Genomic DNA, 19643 nt, shown 5'->3' with positions numbered 1-19643 from the left:
GGAATGAAAGAGAAACCTAAAATCCCTGGCCGCTGAGTAGTGAGTCCCGCGGGTGGCTTGATAGTCTAGATCAATCTGTTTAATAAATGCCTCTCTCTTTTTACTTGTGTCACTTATGCAGTTCGAAACCTCTTCTGTTCAGATATTATTACAATAGAATTACAAGTCTGCACTACAAACTGCCACACAGTTTTTCAGAAATACAGAACAATTAGGAAGGTCTCTGACGTACCTCTTTGGGAAATGGCATAGTGAGGTTAGGGATTGTTCACACGAGAGCAGCTTTAGCACATCAAGTACAAATATGTTTGGTTCGCTAAGGCACAGTTTGGGATTTAGAAATGTGCCTTTACATTATTTGCCACAAACAGGACAGAAGTGAAGTAACTCTAATAGCACACCATCAGAATTACTGCCCTTTAGATTATAAGGGACTTAAAAAGCTAAACGCAATATTTATTCCTACTGTTTTCTACAGCACGGCCTTTTTAATAAACTAGTCTCAGACATCGACAGACTGTGAAATTGCTTACATAAACCTGTGCTAGTCATTTTTTAACCCCACATTATTAGGGTAAAAAAAACACTTATTTTTTCCGTTGCTTCTGCTCCATTGATTATTGTCTCCTGAAACCCGCTCTTATCCCCTTTATTGTATTTTGATAACAGAGGCACCCTGTTTTGTGAATTCTGTGTGCTGAATTAGCTGAAGAGGGCTTCACTGCATGATGATGACGAGTCCTTTAAGTGTGAAGGCAATTTCTTTGACCTTCATTATGAGAAGGGCAAATAAGGCGGTTTTCATAGCCTAAGAGGTTTTTATAAAGCTTTCCCTATTTAGAGTAAAGCATCAGGACAAAAGGAGTAGGCTGTTCTCAGGAATTTCTAGCAACAGCATTTAGAAGTAAAATGAGAAGGTAGCTATCTGTTCCTCTGCGAAGGAACAAAGTCATTCTTACAGCACAAGAATTCTACGCAAAGGCTCTGATGTTTTTGGGATTCGTTATCTTTTCCATTGGTTGTAACAGCAATAACCATCTTTTAAAGTGTCTAAAGCACGTCTGCATACACTTGTCTCAATATGGTCTTTACTGTTAACCTGGTGCCTTACACAGAGCAAGTGTTACTGGTGTTATTTCTGCTCTTCAGCTGGGGAAACAGATTGGAGGAGATAAATGACTTTGCCACAGTCACATAGCTACCAAGTGGGAGAGCCTGGAGTTTCGGACTCCAGTCATGTGCTCTTTCCAGTATCCCACACTGTAAAGGGTCTTTTTAATCGGTGCTGTTTAGTGTTGCTAAAATTCTTGTGGAAGAATAACATGGGAAAAGTATCATTGTCCCGGAGAAATAAAAATAGCAACAAAATATGCATAATGTAAGCACTTAGAATGGGGTGACTTCTCCAAAAAGAAGACAAACAAAGCAAGATGTTCTGAGTCATTTCTACATAAATATTCCTATGCTGTATGTGCACAAGACCTAGGTATTGTTCCTCCTATTTTATTTATTTTTGCTTGCTTTTCCCTTATTGTTGAATGGTGGATTTAGTATTGTAGACTACCATGTTTCTCCGAAAATAAGACCTAGCCAGACCATCAGCTCCAAAGCGTCTTTTGGAGCAAAAATTAATATAAGACTTGGGTCTTATTTTACTATAATATAAGACACGGGTATAATATAATATAATATAATATAATATAATATAATATAATATAACATAATATCATATCATACCGGGTAATATAATATAATACTGGGTCTTATATTATATAAGACTGGGTCTAAAATAAAATATAATATAAGACCCGGTCTGATATTATAGTATGTATAGTAAATATCAGACCGGGTCTTATATATTAATTTTTGCTTCAAAAGACACATTAGAGCTAATGGTTCGCCTAGGTCTTATTTTTGGGGAAACACTGTGGTAGTTTCCTCAGCACTTTTAAGACCTTATTGCATGGTGTTTTGGTCTCGTTAATTTTGAAAAGTCTGTTGTTACTCTGTTTCTTTAATTGCTTCTACATTTATTAATTGGAATTCTTTTGTAAGGAAGAGCTGCTCCTTCTCTTTTATTCATTCATTCATTCAATTATTTATACTAGTGTAAACTCATGGATATTTATTTGGCCTTTGGGGACTCTTTCAGATTGGCTCCTATGCCCTTTCAATAAGTCCACATCCTTTTTTGAACACTTCCTTACTTTCTGGCACCATAAGGTGGTCCAGACTTAAGTTATATTTTCCCTACCCCAGCCCTGGAATCAACCACTTCTCCAAGGCCCATTCTAAAATTAAACTTCGTTAGGATGCATGGACTCCTGTAGTGAAATTTTTTTTTTTCCACGAACTCATTTTTAGAAGGGCTTATTTTATTTTTTCGATGCGAATTATTTGGGTTACGTGTTATGGGAGTTTCCTACGAGAGTGGTCTAGGTGCCCCCAGCTCACTGCCATTTTTTATATTAATTTCTCAGTTTAGTGATTTCCAGTTCAACCATTACACTAAGGGTATATCCTGTCAAGGGGTGCCGGTTTTATGTGGGGGTCTTAATTCCAACTCCCCACCTTTTGTAGGCTGAAGACTGTATCGCCTCTTTCCGTGTGGGCATTTAAACACAAGCTGTTAGGTTATAGAAACTGCTAACTTCCTTACAATACCTCAATGCAGGTATTTCCTTCTTTGTTTCTTTTTCAGTCATTTTAGCTATGGCCCTCATATTGCTGGAACCAGAAGTCAATCTGTTTTTTGAAAACAGACAAGTCTTTGGGTAATGAGCAGAACAAGGCAGTAAAGGCCAGGAGCCTGATTAAGCTGATGTGATTTAACAGATTGCACAGGTCAAAAGGCTAGTGGGTCCAATCCACAGGGTCCAAGGAGATGGACATAGCAAGATGGTAATAGGTAGAATTCAAGAAGCTCTCAGGGCCCGAAGAGCTAGTCAAGAATCACCCAGGGCTGGGAAGGTCAGAGAAAGCAGCCTTGTTTACCTAGAGGCTTCCCTCTTCCTGATTATGAGTGAACAAGCCTGCGTTTGCAAATATCCCCTACAGCTATATACCTATATCTTGTGTAATTACAGTTCAGGCCACAATTCATGGCTGGGAGTCTAGAATATTTTCGCATAGTCGGTAAGTAGAGTACCATTTCAGGCATAACTTTTCAAACTTACTAGGAAGTAGACTTTAAAAAAAATTTTTGTAAACGCATGAAAATACTTGGAGAATGTAGCCTCACTCCCTACCCACTACCCATGGAAAGGGCAGGGCCGTTTTTGTGCTTCTGTAATTGGTGTCCAGAGAGATTTTTTGTTAATCTGCAAAGTACATCAGAATTTCGAGGAGGCCATACTTCCTCCTGGCATTTGATTTATGGGAACATTCAAATGGCAAAGCCGTTGTTGAGCAACCTCGTATATGAGTTATAGACCTTTTCTTTCCCTTTTGCCTGCAGGATATTTCTCTATGGATGTCTTTCCATCAACTCAAACCATCTCAAACAGAGCTCTTTACCCCCATCTCCTGCAAATGTGCTCATTCTTTCGGTTTCCTCTCCTTTTTAATGTTATTTTTTATTCACCCAGGTCTCTAGGCCCAAAATACCCCATTTTCCAATATGTCCTCCAAGTTCTTCTAATTCTTTTAATCTTTACCTCAGGCTTCTACCAAGATTTGCCATTCCTCAGGCTTCAGTACCATCAGTAGCTGAGTACTGGTAATCCGTTCATACTTATTACTGTGCTAAGTAGTGAGGAAAGAAGTCTAAGACGTGTTTAAAAAACTTAATAGCTAGTTGAGGAGACAACTTACATTCATTGAAAGAATGAACAGTACTAGACAGTATATAATTAAATGCTAAATTGGGTGATACAGAGTTTTAAATGTTAGAAATTGAGGGAAAGAAAGGATAAAATGAGGGCTTGAATTATAAGAGAAAACTTCACTGTGGAAGTGGGATTTGAACTGAGTCGAAACAACATAGATTGGAATTGGATAGGCTTTTAAAGTGAGAGGAAAGCCCGGACAATTAGTGAGTATATTGAGCATGATGAGTTTTTTAGAAAACTTTTGAGGCTGTTTGTGTTATTGGAATTGGAGAGAGAGGTGGATGGCTGCTTTGACTTCGGCTATAAGACTACCAGACAAATTTTTAAAAAGTTGCATTTTAATTTTATTTATTCCCCAATTCAGAAGTCTCCAGAGGCTGCCTTTTTTATCTATTTGTTTGTTTGTTTCTGGTTCACACTTCTGCTTTGGTATTCCAGGTACTGTCTGATGCTTGAGCCTTTCCTCGCTAGTACTCATGCTTTTCGTGCCTATAACATGCTGCTTTTTGTGTTTTGACTATGTTTTCCGTTTCCATGTGTATTGTCTGCCTGATTTCTGTCCATTCCTCCTTCAAGTCCCATCCAATGACTTATTGCTACTTGATACTCTTTCTGACGACTCCTACCTACTGACATATCTTTTCTTCCTAGATTCCTCTTGAAAATATTTTCTGTTGGACATAGTTCACAATCTAATCATTTACCTTTTGTGTTCCAATAATTTAGAATTATATATAGATTGCTTTTTGACAAGATGCTAAGTTCTTTGAAGAGTTAGATTATGTTTTATATTTTACTGTTCCTCTTAGTATTGTATACTACTCTGAGTGTGTACTCAATGTTGAATGGAAAGCTTTTAAGGAAAATTTTTTAAAATTTCAAACCCTGATAATTTATAATATTGGAGCTACTTCTTTGTTGTAAATGTGCCTATTTTTCTGCCTGGCACATAGTGCTACCCTTAGCTAATGTTAATGGAATCCAAATTTTTAGTGGATTCCAAGTCAAAGAACTTTTTCCTGCTATTTCATGGAAAGTAGAAAATAAGAGCAAAAGTACTGAATCCAAGTTTTTGAGATACTCTTCTATCTTCGGTGAGCCCCTCCTTACTCTGTGTCCTTAAGCATATATTATTCATTTATCTTTGACATCTTTTCACTGACTACCTCATGTAGCTTTTCTAAATAATTTATGTGTATAGATGGAGATAAATTGTGTATGTTAATTTAAGCTTAAGAGAAGAGATTGGAGTATTTTAGAAAGATTAATCCTTGTTTAACTCTGTCTAATTGATCTGTGTTGGCACTGTTCCTGCTTGAGTTTTAAAATTTTAATAAAATATCTGGAAGTGAAGAAATCATCTGTTGTAGTTGGAATTGAAGTTAAGACATTTGAATATCCATATAACTAGATACTGAAGTGAACTAAGAATACTTGGTTTAAGGAAACTGGGTCAATTTAAGAATAACATTTTTGTTGGGCTTTTATTTTATTACTTAACAGCCACTTTAAAAATCTGAAGTGACTTTTAAAACAAAGTCCTAAATTATTATTTTAAATAATCTAATTATTCTCCTACCTCCTTTAAAAGTTTGTAAGATGATTTAAGAGTGTTTAATTTATATATATATTAACATCCCAATTTTCTGAATGGTGATGTAGTTTCAACAGAGCTGAAAAACTACAAGAACTGTTTTAGAAATGGCTTTAGAAATGTCCTAGTATTATCTTACCCTTTGTTTCAGAGACCGATTCTTCAACAGTGTATGTAGCTAATCTGGAGTTTAATTTTCTATGTGTGCACATGTGTGACAGAGAAACAGAGAGAGTTTTATTTCCGTGGTTACCCAAAATAAAGTAGTAAAAATAGCAATTGTTTGAGGCAGACTGGATCTTCAACAACAGTTTACATTGGTTTAAATAGTTTCTTTTGTGGGTGTGATAATTTATCGAATCTTAACTTCTAGGAATGACCTTGTTCTTAAATTTCCTTATAATAAGAGAAAGTGCTACTTTACTAATGCCTTCGTAGGAGTTGGGATTTTCTTTGGCATTGACTTTTTATTTGCTTCACAGGTGGTTTGTATTCGCTCCACTTGGAATGCTCTCTCCCCAAAGCTGAGCTGTGACACGAGACCTCTCATTTTGAAGACCCTCAGTGAGCTGTTTTCTCTGGTTCCTTCCTTAACAGTCAATACAGCTGAATATGAGGTATGAGTTTGGAGGTCAATAAAGTGTCTGTTTCTACATTGGAAAGACGTGTGCTTTCTAATAACTTTTGGAAAAAAATATGTGTAATCTTTTGCCAGAAATCCTTTAGAATTGTTTGTTCTGAGAACCTGTTGATATCTTTATGGACTCTTAGGAGTAGGAAGATATCCACCCTTATCAATTCTGTGTCTTTAAAATTTATTTACACAAAGGATACCAAGTTTTTATTGTGAGAGTACGGTCAAGATTTTAAAAAGTCAGTATGTTAAAAGTAATGTTTCTAAAATTTAGAATTAATGAGGCCAACAGTTTAAATTCATTTTGTTGGTATTTTAAGCTCTAAATAATTTACAAAGATGTTAAATAAAGCAGGACGGATTCTCCCAGTAGTATAGACATATTGTCATTTGTGTTTTGCTCCTAGCTTTGCCATAGAGATTTGATTTTTACATGTTAGTTCACATTTTCTATCTATATCTGTCCTCTTCATCTATACTCTTCAGTGAGGATGATTATAAAAGCAAGCCATCTTAGAACAGGAAAACAATTTTATGAACTACTCATTGTCATTGTAGTGATTGAAGCACTTGGTAAAAGATGCTTTGCTATAAGATTTATATATTCCTGCTTAACATTTTCTTCATTATCTCTTCTTTGAGTGAAATTGAGAGGGTGGCAAATTCATTTGTATTTCTAGTTTGGTAGCCATATTCCCTTTCGTGCTCGCCTTTTTTCTTTTTCCTTCAAAGAGCAGCAGTTGGTTTTCACTTGAAGTCTTGGTGGACTTTTAGTTTGATTCGGTGCTTCACAGACTGATAAACTACCCTCCATCAGATTCCAGTAATTGTCCCTTTTACGTTTTAGATCACACGATAATGCAGGATTGTGGGATAATACTTCTAACCATTCTGAAAACCCACAGTGAATAAAATCAAATTTGTTCTTACTGAAGATGCAATACCTAGCACAGTGCCTGGCACATAATATATATTTAGTAAGTAGTTATTGAATGCATGATTGAATCAATACAGGGGGTCACATGAGTTTATTCTCATATTTGGACTTTTGTTTTAGGGTATTAAAAAAGAATCATTTTGAGACTCCTAGAGTATATAGTTCACCAAGAAGTCTTTTTTATGGCAACTTTTCATTGCTATATATCTTTATGTTGTCGGAAAGCCTGCCAGGCTACTGAAAAGGAACTAAGGCTAAAAATCAAAGTGAGGACATGTTGTTTATGTTTATTTTCTGTCTTTAAGGACTGAACTCATATACTTTTGTGTTGCTTATATTTTGAATTATTCAGATTTCATTACAGGTTCATTTATGAAGTGGTTTGTGTGTGGGTTTTTATGTTTGCTTGCCAATGGCTATTAATTGTCTTTTGGATTAGGTTTTCTTCTTCAGATTTTACATTCTTTCCACTGGCATCTTGTTTTGCTTTATCTTCATGCGTATATTAATATTTAAGCTTCTCTGTTGTTCAGATAGACTGCTTTGGGGCCATTCCATCTATCAGTTTCTTCCCTTCGGTGACCATAATCCACTTGGAAACTGAAGTAAAGAAATGTAGAGGGAGGGGCCCACCTCGTGGCTCAGGTGGTTGGAGCATCGTGCTCCTAATTCGGTTCGATTCCCATATGGGCCAGTGAGCTGCGCCCTCTACAGTTAAGATTGTGAACAACAGCTCTCCCTGGAGCTGCGGGGCCGTGAGCAGCCAGTGCTCTGCTTGAGCACAAGGCTCTAATACCAGCATGGGCCAGGGAGCTGTGCCTTCACAACTAGACTGAGAAACAACGGCTTGAACCGAAGTGGAGGGGGATAGGCGGGAGAAAGGGGGTTGGGGAAAAAAAGAAATGTAGAGGAGAGACCTCTATCTGTCTGTCCCTCTTTTTCTCTGTCCTTCTTTTTCTCCCTCTTTTTTGCTCCCAATCTCCTCCTTTCCATCCCTCCTTCTCTTGCTTTCTCCCTCCCTCCTTCCCTGTGTATTTAAATAATTTATTTTCTTTTAACTACTTAGAGTTTGTTTGCGTGTAAGCCAGAGTTGAATGTAATTTTCCCAAAGTATTTCGTAGGTCACTGCCATGCCTCGTCACCTCAGTGCCTTGTGTTTGCCTAACATGAAATCTGACCTCTTTACACTTAATCAGTATGGCCTTTCGAATCTGGTCTCACTCTGCTTTTTTGCCTCCTGCACTCCCAAGAAAACAATCTCTTGTAACTTCCTTAGTTGCCTCCAAACTTTTCTATTTCTTTTCCTTTGTTCATGTTGTTCTCTCGGCTAGAATTACTTCCTTTTTTCATCTCTAATTTTAAAAATCTATTTTAGGATGTAAAAAATTGGTGTAACTTATCCTATGCTTTAAGAATTTTTTTGTAATCTCAAATTTTTTTAATCTATACTTTCCTAAGAACATTTATTTCTATTTCATGGTATGTGATATATCTATATCTATATCTATATATCTATATACTATTTTCCTTGTTAAATTACAAGCTTGTTGAAAATAGAGTCCATGTTTCAGTTAGTGTATTTTCTGAATTGTTTTGCAAAGTGGTTGGTACATTTATTCACAATTTATTAAAATTGTACTAGGCCTTAGAGATACTAATAAACAAGAATAGATACTATTTTAAAGTACCTATTATATTTCAGCACTCTTCTAGTTATTTTATACCAATTACTTCTAATATCTGACAGGAAGGTATTATTTTTAATTTTATAGCTTAAGAATCTGAGCCTTTGAAAGGTCCATCCATTCATTAAGCAAATATTAATTGAGTATCTGCTATATGCCGGACAAGTAACTTGACCAACACTGTAGTTTCTAAGAGAAAGCTGGTGTCTAAACCGAGGACTTTCTAGCTCCAGAGCCTATATTTTTCCATTACACCATATTGTCATTCCCTGCCTTCCAAAATCTCAAAAGCTGGTAAAGAAAGTAGACATGAGCTATAATAATTACAATAACATTCGCTGAGTAGAGTTAACCAAAGGGCTATGAGAGGTGGTGGTGGAAATGACCAACACTTTTAGGAATTTAAGGAAACATTATTGAGTTGGTGCTATTTGATTACAATTTTGAAGAATTAACAAAATGTTACATCCCACTGAAGTTTGGGCAATGGAATATGCAAAGGCAAGGAGGTGTAGGAAAGCCTTATATGATTTAGAAGGGCAAGAAGTTAGATGTGGCTGAAATGACAAGACATTGAGCGTTAGAAGATAAATGACTTTTTATGCTCAATTATTTATCAAATGTTTGTTATTTGAGAAACTGGGTTTTATGTTCTTTATGTCCTGGGCTTTATGATCCAGGCCTTTACATGGAAAGGACAATCACTGCCCTATGGAGTGTATGACCTAACTCCTGGTAGGGAGTTAACAACACACACACACACACACACACACACACAGTTACACTAGATGCTCAAGTGTGCCATACGCCATATGGCCGCTTGCACTGGGGGATCAGGAATAGTGGCATGAAAGAGAGGAGTGACATTTGTACTAGGACTTGAGAGGTCAATAAGAAGTGGTCATTTTCTAAATTTAATCATCTTACAGTCTCATGATGTTTAAAATATCCATGTATTTAAATGATGCGTCTGTTTCTGAGTATATTCATTTTATGATAGGCAAATATAGAATAAGTCAGTTACTAATGATACCATTTTTAAAGTGATTTAATTTCCACTATTTGCTACTTTGGATTATTTATGTTCAGTTTTATCTTTGCCTTAAAATTTTGTTCTGGTGTTTGTTGATGTTTCAGAATTTTAAAGTTCAAGTACTCAGCCTCCTCTGGACCCACACTCGAAATAAGGTACTGTCACAAGGGGTGTCAGTGAAACAGAACCAAGCTGGGAAAGATCTATCAAATAAGATTCTTGGAATAACAAATACATATAACTCCCTTGAAATGATGGCTTCTTGATTTTAAAAGAATTGTGACTATTAATAAATTTAGGTTTTAAATATTATCCTCAATTTACGCTTGTTAATGCGTTTTCACCATCAAGTACATCTTCTACTTTGTGAAGCTGACATTTGAAGAGAGACTGTTACGTAGTCTCATATTTTTAATGGTCCTTCACCTTTCCTGCTATATCCCTCCCCTGCCCCCACCAATAAGCAGATCAAGCAAACAGAAGTCCAGTCCATTTTTGGGATGTAGTTTCCAATCAAGGAATATAGAGAAGAGGCTGTCAGTGATGTTATACCTGACTCATGCGTGAAAGAGCTTCGATCCTGAAAGCTAATTTTCTCTGTGAGTACCTGGCCTCAGAATCCAGTTCCAGGCCTATGAGGCTCGAAACCATTGTACACCTTCCAGTAAGCCATACTACCGCACGGGGCCTGAACGATTATGAGTTACTTTATGTTTAAGGTCCAAACGAGGATAAAAGAATACTGCTTTGATCCCTCTGCCCAGTGCTGTTTCCTCTCTATTGTTAGTTGGGACAGATTAAGCAAGGCTTCAGTACTATTGTTTACAGCTCTGCTGGTAGAACTTTGAGGGTGGTGAGAGAAGATTTTCTTCCTCCAGAATTGATGTTTAATCCATGTTATTTGTTTTACCTTTACCCTCTCTAGGATCCAGTTGTAGCAAGTGCTGCCTATAAATCGCTCTCACACTTTAGTGCCGGAGAGCACACCATTCTTCATCTACCTGAACAGGTAGGCCTTTCTGCTTTCTCACTGACATCTCTTTACTGCTGGGTTTTACAACTTTGTTTGTATCCCCTCCTCTTAGGAGATGCGTGCCTGATGGATGTGGATGTAACTGTAGGTATGTTCTCTGTAAAAGAAAAGAATTTATATTATCTGTTTAATCTGTAAAAGACTATAGTGGTCTTAGACGTCACAGATAATGAATTTAAATTTCTCTGAAGCAGATGGAAGACCCCTGTGTTTCCAGTGGAGTCTCCTTAAGGTGACAGGGTGTATGACTGTGTATGTGAGCCCTTGGCTTACTCCAGAGGATCTGACACTGTGGGAACCACATTGCCAAGTCAGTGCGCCATCTTGGACTTCAAATCCAAGCATGGCCTGCACTGCCTAGGGTTTATACTACCTGTGCAGCCAAAGAATTGTGTTTGTGACACAGCACTGAGATGCCATGTGAGAAGATCTGCTATTTATTAGTTTAGTGTGAAATGATGTGTAAGTTAGCCCCAGAGAACTTGATGAGAAAAGTGTCACTGTCTTTTAAGGGTTAACACATAGTGTGACATTATCTTAGTATTTACATGAAACAAAAAACATACAACCTTTTCTAGTATCTTCCTAACATAACCAGCTTTAAATTATTAGGTTACCTAATATAATCAGCTTTAAATTATTCGGTTATGTTCTGAGGTTAGGGGTCTGATTTCACATTTAGTGTTACTGCTAATTTAAATGCACTCAAGTGCATACACATGTTTATTGAATGCCTTAGAGCAGGGGTGTCCGAACTTTTTTCAACGTTTTTTACCAAGGGCCATATTCGGTAAACTATACAAATAGCCGGGCCACTCACTCGAGGTGAAATACATATTGTCTCACCTGGTTTATTTAATTAAACTAAATATATTTTTGGAATTTGCTGCGGGCCAATTAACAATGGATTGCGGGCCACAGTTGGCCCGCGGGCCGCAGTTTGGACACCCGTGCTTTAGAGTATAAAGCAGACATTCTGTTCGAAGAAGTTATGTGTAACATTACCCAGAATCTATCCATGAAGTCAGATGACAAGAAATTTTGGTATGAGTTTCTTGGGATCGTCAGGCATTAAAATGTGTTGACTTTTTCTTCTAGATTGAGTTTGTATGGAGATTAGATGGCAGGAAGAACCAGGTAGACTTCTGTTTACTGACCTGAATGGGGCACCACATAAGCAGGACTGAAGGACAGGCTCTTTAAAACCAAATTCTAAGTAAGGCAGGGTTTCCCGTGTTGTCGAGGACTCAACAACTGATTGGCCGGCTTGTCATGCAGTTATTGCAAATGGGGAGCCTTAAGAAAAAGAAATGTTATGAGCCTATGATTCATAAAATTAAAAAAATGACTGCTCTGTGATAACTGACAATACCCATAGCTTCTTAAAAAAAGAAAGAAAAAAAGGTTAAAAAAAAAAAGCTACATGTAAATTTCTTGTGTGAACTCCTACCAATAGATTAGCTGCAGCATCTGGGAAGATACCATTTATTAATAAATTATTATTTTTAGTAAGCAATTGCTAATTTAGATCACAGCATAACAACTACCTTTATTTTTAGCTTATTCTTGTAATAGTCCAGCCAGAATAATAGCTTTTATTAAACAATGTTCACATAGTATTCACTATTTAAATATTGACATGCTTATAATTTTTCTTACTTTAGTGTTTTATCCAGTTCTGATTATATTTGTTAGAGTTTATGCTCAGATAAATGCTATACTCGATTATTAGATATTTTCTTAATCTAACTCTTCTGTAGTTTCTGATCCCTGAATAGCCATAATTAGTCCTTTATACCTTCCGACAAAAAGATTAGTGATGTACTTAGAGTTGGGGCTTCTGTGTATGCTTGCATTTTCACCATCAGAATGTGAAGAGCTGTAAAGGAAATCTTGAAGGCTTATTCTTTTTTAGCCATGTTTTTCAACCTTTTCTTCTGCCCTGACCCCCTTCTGGGATATGACTCACTCCGCAAAGTAACAATGGTTCACTATTGTGGATATTCTCAAGTGGGATTAAGGTGAGGTGACATAAGAGGTTTGAAAACTGTCTGCCTCTGATGCCCATATTTTGATTCAGAAGACCTGCCTCCTCAAGGAGAATCATTGCTTCCGAGACTGCGCCATGCATTCTTCTCCTTATTGTTGATTACTGATTTTCGGTTTGGCTGTTGGAACACCTAAGGACCAAAAATCCAGAACGTGGTTAATGTGTGTTCATATTCCAAACAAGTCCCCGAAGCTAAGGAGACAACCGTGTCTGCTCCCCACCTCTGTTTTATATGTGAAATTGAGGCTCATTTTCTAGAAAAGCTTATTTTCAGTTGTTTCCAAAGTCCCTGCCAGGTAGGGACTTAATATAAACTAAGACTCTTTGTTGTCAGAGATTACTCACTTTGCACCGAGGGTAATTTCATTTACTCACAAAATTGAAGGTTACCTGTACCTTTCCGGTGCAAGTACATCCACATTCTCTCTTTCTGCTTGTGGAAACTTGAGACATAATCTTCCAAATGAGCACAGTATGAATTCCAAGTAGAAATTTTTTTAAAAAGATACAATTTATCCTTATCAACATGGCTCCTTTTGGAGATTATAATTCAGCTACTTTTGTAAGCTCTACCCTTCTTTGAATTTATTAGAGGAAGATTTCTTGTTGATTGATGTAGCAATTTAAAACTGAAACTTGTTGAAAACTAACAGGCTGGTAGAACAAAAGGTAGTAGAGGAGTGGCAGACATTAGAAAAAAGGTTTAGGGTTGAATAAGACATTGCATCTAAGGTAAGATGGAAAATGGCATTGAATAGTAGAGCTGAATGAGACACCATGTGAGTGAGGGATTTGAATACCAAATTTATTAACTCATCTTCCTTGTCATTGGTTTGTTATTAGGAAGCTATGTGAGATTATTGATGATAGACACTTAAGACTTGCATTGGTTTAATAATTATTTATTGGACATATACTGAGTACTAGGCCATTTTATGAGCTGGGAATGTTGGATGAATCCATATGTTTCACTGGTTTGTGAAAATGTTATTGTTAATCACTTGAAACATGCATATCTAAAGTTGGTCAAAAAAATTGGGGGAACTTCTATGTGGACTTGTTGATTCTAATGTTAAAAATTAGACATGAATGCTTTCTCCCTTTTGGTTTCTATTTCTTTGTTCTTTTTAGCTATTTATCCTTCTCCTCTGCCTTCCTTAGTGTAAAAATAAACAAACAAAAAACTGTAGAGAATTGTTTTTCTGGTAAAACAATCAGTAATGCATAAACAGGTAGGTAGAAAATTGACTCTGACTTGGGTTCATTAAAAAATATTCAGCTGTTTAAAAATTAAACTTTTTATTATAGAAATCTTAAGATAAATTGTGTTGTTGATTTCTGGAGTTAATTTTAGAAATGAGTAATATAAAAGAACTCATTATGCATGCGGAGTTGGTATTGATATGGTGTAACCTGTTCGGCTTTGACTTAAGTGAATGTCACTGCATTCATCAGAAGCTGTTTCTCTTTTTAAATGAATGTATGCAGATACTTGATATGTTCCAAATAAAATCCTCTGTTTATGCACAAACTCCTGGATTTTCATAGGTTATACTATACACACACAACGGTGGTTGAAAGGTTATCTGGTTCAGAACCCATAGTGAGGCATTTTGTAGGACAAATATCCAATATTCAATTTGAAGCAGATTTTAAAAGCAATTTATCATTTTATATTTGGCTCTCCATTTAAGTTTTTTCAATAAAGCATCGCTATAATTGGAAGGACATAGTTGTATGTGTACATGCATGCATGTGTGTTTTAAATATATGTATGGTTTTCCTGGGTATTTTTGCAGCTAATATAATGTAATTTCCAAACTTATGTAATTGTAATGTGTATTTTCTCATTAGATGTCTCTTGATTTTCCTTAGTTGTAACTCACATTGATCGTATTCAGTTGCTGTGCACAAACCAAGGGAAAAAACTAGAGCCAGCGTAGGGAAGCTGGAACAAATAATTCTAAGAGATGAGCAGAGGAGGATGGAAAAGTAATGGAACCAAGGTCTAACAATAAGTGCTAATTTGTTCAGGAGAATGAATTCACCTTTGAAGAAACAGAATTTAAGGAGTAATCATCCCATTATTAGTAGGCCACCTGTGTCATTGATACTTAAATTATAGTCTATCTGTAGTTTCTTTGTTAAATATATGCATATGTAAGATGCAGGCATATGCTGTTTACAATATAGCAGATAAATTAATATAGGCATTCAGTTATGTGAATGTTAAATAAGACAAGTTAAGATGGATGAGTGGGTCAATTTTTGTTTTTTTATCCCCAACCTGGTAGGTCCTTCTGTAGTGGGTCTCAGAAATGCGGAGGGTCTGTGTACTGTGACTCGTTTTAAGTAATTCAGGTTGAGCAGAAAGACTGGATAGGCTAAAATGTGTGCATAAATGATTGGATTCCTGTTATACTAAATAGTTCTGGAATTAGAAGCACGTGATCGTTTGGCAGAGTTCATTCACCAGTTAAGGTCCCCCTGAAGGTGGTGGGGCTTTTCTGCTTTCGCTTCTGCTTCTTATTCTTCTGCTTTTGCTACTAACACTTCTGACCCCTCTCACCTCTCCCCTTTCCTTTTCGCCTCTTATATCCTTCCTTGCTCCCTCCTTGCTTCCCTCCCCCCTTCCTTTCTTTTTAAATAGCTTTATTGAGACTTAATTCACCCATTTGAAGCATACAATTCAGTGGTTTTAGTATACGCAAAGAATTGTGCAACGAATCACAGAGCAACCACAATCTAATTTTAGAACATTTTATCAGCAGTCAATTCCCATTAGCCCTTTCCCCTCCCCAAGACTGAAGCGACCGTTAATCTACTTTCTGTCTCTATAAATTTGCTTGGACAGAACTTTCGTATAATGACATCATATGGCGTGTGGTCTTTTGTGACTGGCTTATTTCACTTACCATGATGTTTTCAGGTTCATTCACGTGTAGCATGTATCTGTACTTCATACCTTTTTGTGACAGAATAATATTCCATTATATAGATGGGCCACATTTTGGTTTTTGTATTCATCAGTTTGGGTGTTTGAGTTGCTTTCATTTTTTTTGGGGGGGGACAGGCACTATTATAAGTAATGCCCTCACATTCATGGACACTCTTATGCAACTTTTTGTGTGATTATGTATTTTCATTTCTCTTGGTTATATACATAGGAGTGGAATTGCTGGGGGCATATAACTGTGTTTGACTTTTTGAGAAACTGCCAAATTGTTTTCCAAAGGGGCTGCACCATTTTACATTCCCACCAGTACTGTGAGGGTTCTGATTTCTCCACCTCCTCACCATCCCTCTGAATTTTCATTTTACCTTCAGTGTTTACCTCTGCCTTCCAGCTCGCCAGGTATCCTATTCATTGTGATAGGATGTCTATCAGAGCTTCCCAGTGCTCTGATGAGCTAACTGGTGCGGTAACTGGTGCTACCGATGCAGTCTCCAGCTGTAGGCGTTGTTGTCTGTTTCCCCGGTACGCTGTTCAAAGATTATTTTCAATTTGTGCTACGATGTGTAAAAAGTCAGGAAGCAAGGCAGATGGACCCAGAACCAACTCCTTTTTGGGAATTTTTAAGGCAACGAGGCCTGGTTAAGCATCTCTAAGTTAATTCCTGATGATATGAAACCTGGCAACTTCCAAGTATCTCTGCAGACCAGAGACACGTGGAAAAGCCCGCTTGTCAGAACCAGAAGGTGTGCAGACGTGCCAGGATTTCCCTGGTATGCGTCGATATCAACAAATGCCATCATGCCCTCTGTGGAGCACACATGGTTGTTATCTCTGTAATTACGGTGAGCTCAGTCCTCTGAGAATTAGGTACTCTATATTGATTGAATCCGAATTAAATTTTGTCTTAGAAAGTGCTCAGGTAGACAGGTTGCCTTCACTCCTTCACTCTTGAAGAGAACACTAGTTGTGGGCTGAAAGGCTTCATTGGAGTTGAGGTTATCATACTTAAGAGAAGCATTTCCTCTTGTTTTCTAAATCCCCCTGCAAGAATCCTGACTCAATGCAGTTCCTAAATGGAACAGTTCTTTGGGGACCTATGAAGAAGGCAGTCTGCAGGAATTGTTAATTATTTCTAAAAATAACTCTGGGAGACAGGCTAGTGGTAATGACTGGGTTCTGGCACTTCATGGTTATAGCGGCCACTTTTATATGTTTAGATTTCCTCCCCTAATGCTTAATATCTCCATATGGGCATTATGATGGTGTGTCATTGAAAGTATTAAAAATTTAATTAATTGCTTAACATTGTATCTTGTAGAAACTACAACAGTGCTAATCTTTTTACATTTTTTATTTTTGGTTCAAACAAATCTAACTAATCACAGAGCAACCACAAAAATCTTAAAATTGCAAATGAGACACAATAAAGTATAGTTACCAATTACAGATTTTAGGTTTTTATATTCTATAGCAACAAACTGCCAAGTCTTAAAAAAAGAAAAATCCACTAAACCATTCTGTCCTTTCCTGATCTCTACTATATATGCTACTGGAAGATTTTAAGCTTTGTCATAGTCTTATGGCTGGAATCACAAATTAAAAAAAAAAATGTATTCAGACAAGGCAAATATTTAATTATAAACCGTGGAAGTTCAATATATTGAATGTGTCAGTGTTTGCATTTTATTGTCGGATGGTGTAAAATTTTATTAGTTTTCTATAATAATCATTGCTTATATTGGCTTATGGTGATTTTCTTACTATATTATCCTTAGTTCTTTACATGGACCAAGGATTGTATCTAATAAGATGATTAGAGGTTAACATTTAGTTAATCTGAAAATAGATTTTTTTAAATTAATTTTTAATGGTCTTTTGATGTTATAGAGCAATGAGTTTAATGCAATTTTAAAATCTTGACCTAAAAAGGACAAAGAAAAGATTTTACATAACGTTTTAGTTTTCCTTTCTCTGTCATTTTAGATAAGACCAGAAATCCATATTCCTGCTGAACAAGATGAAGATGAAGAGGATGAGGAGAAGGACCCAGACCTTTCAGTTTCTGGCTCTTGCTATCTCAGCTTATTGTCACTCACTGCTCCTTTGGTTTTACCAGGTGACTCTTATGTAATATAGTGAAAAAACTAGCATTTTTCGCTGATTTAACCTGTCTAATTGATTGTATTCTTTTGTGATGTGTACATATTATAGCTTACTTTAATCTTACGTGCTTACTTTCTATCTGAAATGCAAAAAATGTATCCATCTGTTCTATAGGGAATGCTTGAGGTTGTTTGATATTCAAAACATACTGAATATGTTAGATTCAAGTGAAATTGAACTGGAAAACTAGTTTAAACAACCATGTTTACTGAAAAATTAAAAGTCATTTCGAACGCTAAATTTATTCTGCAAGACAAATTTGCAGTGGGACTTTTAAGTCACTGATTCAAATAATGGTTTATTATTATATAAGCAAACTGAAAAGATCATTAGAATCTTCCAAGATTTACTGGGTAGTTTCATCATTATAAATTTATTCTTTCTTTAGAGTTACCCCAAATATGGTACCAATATTCAAGAACTATAAATTAATACCTTTTAAAAGTAGACCAAACTATATGGTTATTCAGTTTTTACGTAAGGTTTATAGGATTTGGCATTTAAAAAGCTGTTCTAATTATATCTAATTATTCTAATTCAGTATTCGCCAGCATTTTGCTGAGCATGCATCTATTACCCGTTCTGTTCCAATTCTACCTTGAATATTCATGGACGTGAAAATTTAATTTCTGAAAAGTAAGTTCAATAAACACAAGAAATGTCATCTTCTCAGTCATAATCCCACCAGCCTATAATGTTGGAAGACTTTTCCTCGATTTCATCCCACATGGAGATTCCTGAGGAATTAGTCAAATATGTTATTTATTTCTAGACAAAGCTCCTGTCCCAACCCCCACCTCCTTTCATTAGAGAAACCTGAATGGTACAACTCAGAGTTCACCTTGTCTTTATTCCTGACATCCAGAACAAGCCTTACAGACATGTTTCCTGTTCTTCTCGTCTTTTCTAACCCACTTCCTACCTCAAGGTTCTTCAGAGTGTAGGACCTTTCCTGCAGTTAATAGTGAGTCTGAGGAAAGAAAAAGCCTTCAGTTACTCAAGTTCCTCCTGTATCCTAAGATAGCCTTAGAATTAAAAGTCCTCTTGAGCTTTTCAAACAACATTGTTCCCTCTTACATGGATCCATCCTTCACCCACAGTGTGGTTTGCAAAGCAGGAAAAGGGGGAAGGTGTTTGTCGCCAAGGTGTACTGTTGTTTCTGTCCTCCCAATCTCTGCAGTGCGGTGGTGGCCTTTACTGGGCTCCTCTACCTGGTTTGTACTTGATGGTTGTCAGTGCCTCTCCTTGAGAAAGCAGGGGGAGGATTTGAGAGCAATAACTGTATCTGCATGAAACATTCAATAATCAGAGTCAGGTGGGTGGTGTAGATGTTATCTGTGTCTGGCCAACCATGCAGTTTGTTTTTCTGTGACTCGCTGTTCCAGGGATTACTGGAGAACTCAGAAACGAAGCAGGAAAAAGCACCAGCTTTAGGAATGTATGCCCTGAAAGGTCCAGGGTGGATGATATGTATTAGGTCTCTGGGTACAGGAGGCAGAAAGCCAGGTCACACTGAATATAAGTGAATCTGGGCCCTTTGCTCCTCTTATTTCTTTTCAAGTAAACACAAAAGCAGCCACAAAGTAAATCCAGTAATTTGCGTAATTTTAAATAGAGGTGTTACTGGTATTGATTTAAAATTTTTCTTTTTCTTTTGAAATAACTTTAGACTTATAAGATGTCACAAAAACAGTTTAGAGTGTTTCTGTGTTCTTTTACCCCACTGCA

General features: G+C 36.7%; 1 protein-coding gene across 1 annotated transcript in view; it reads left to right on the top strand.

Annotated features, from left to right (window-relative positions):
* FOCAD (focadhesin) overlaps window positions 1-19643 on the top strand; it is a 272571-nt gene that overhangs the window by 154974 nt on the left and 97954 nt on the right. Inside the window, exons 16-19 of the mRNA XM_033123525.1 lie at window positions 5907-6041; window positions 9818-9868; window positions 10639-10722; window positions 17736-17868. Coding sequence (XP_032979416.1) covers window positions 5907-6041; window positions 9818-9868; window positions 10639-10722; window positions 17736-17868 — 403 coding nt within the window. The remainder of the gene's footprint in view (window positions 1-5906; window positions 6042-9817; window positions 9869-10638; window positions 10723-17735; window positions 17869-19643) is intronic.

This window comes from Rhinolophus ferrumequinum, chromosome 12 (genome assembly GCF_004115265.2).
Source record: "Rhinolophus ferrumequinum isolate MPI-CBG mRhiFer1 chromosome 12, mRhiFer1_v1.p, whole genome shotgun sequence".
Lineage (NCBI taxonomy): Eukaryota > Metazoa > Chordata > Mammalia > Chiroptera > Rhinolophidae > Rhinolophus > Rhinolophus ferrumequinum.
The sequence above is the reverse complement of the archived record's forward strand: the minus strand, read 5'-3'. Positions and strand labels throughout refer to the sequence as shown.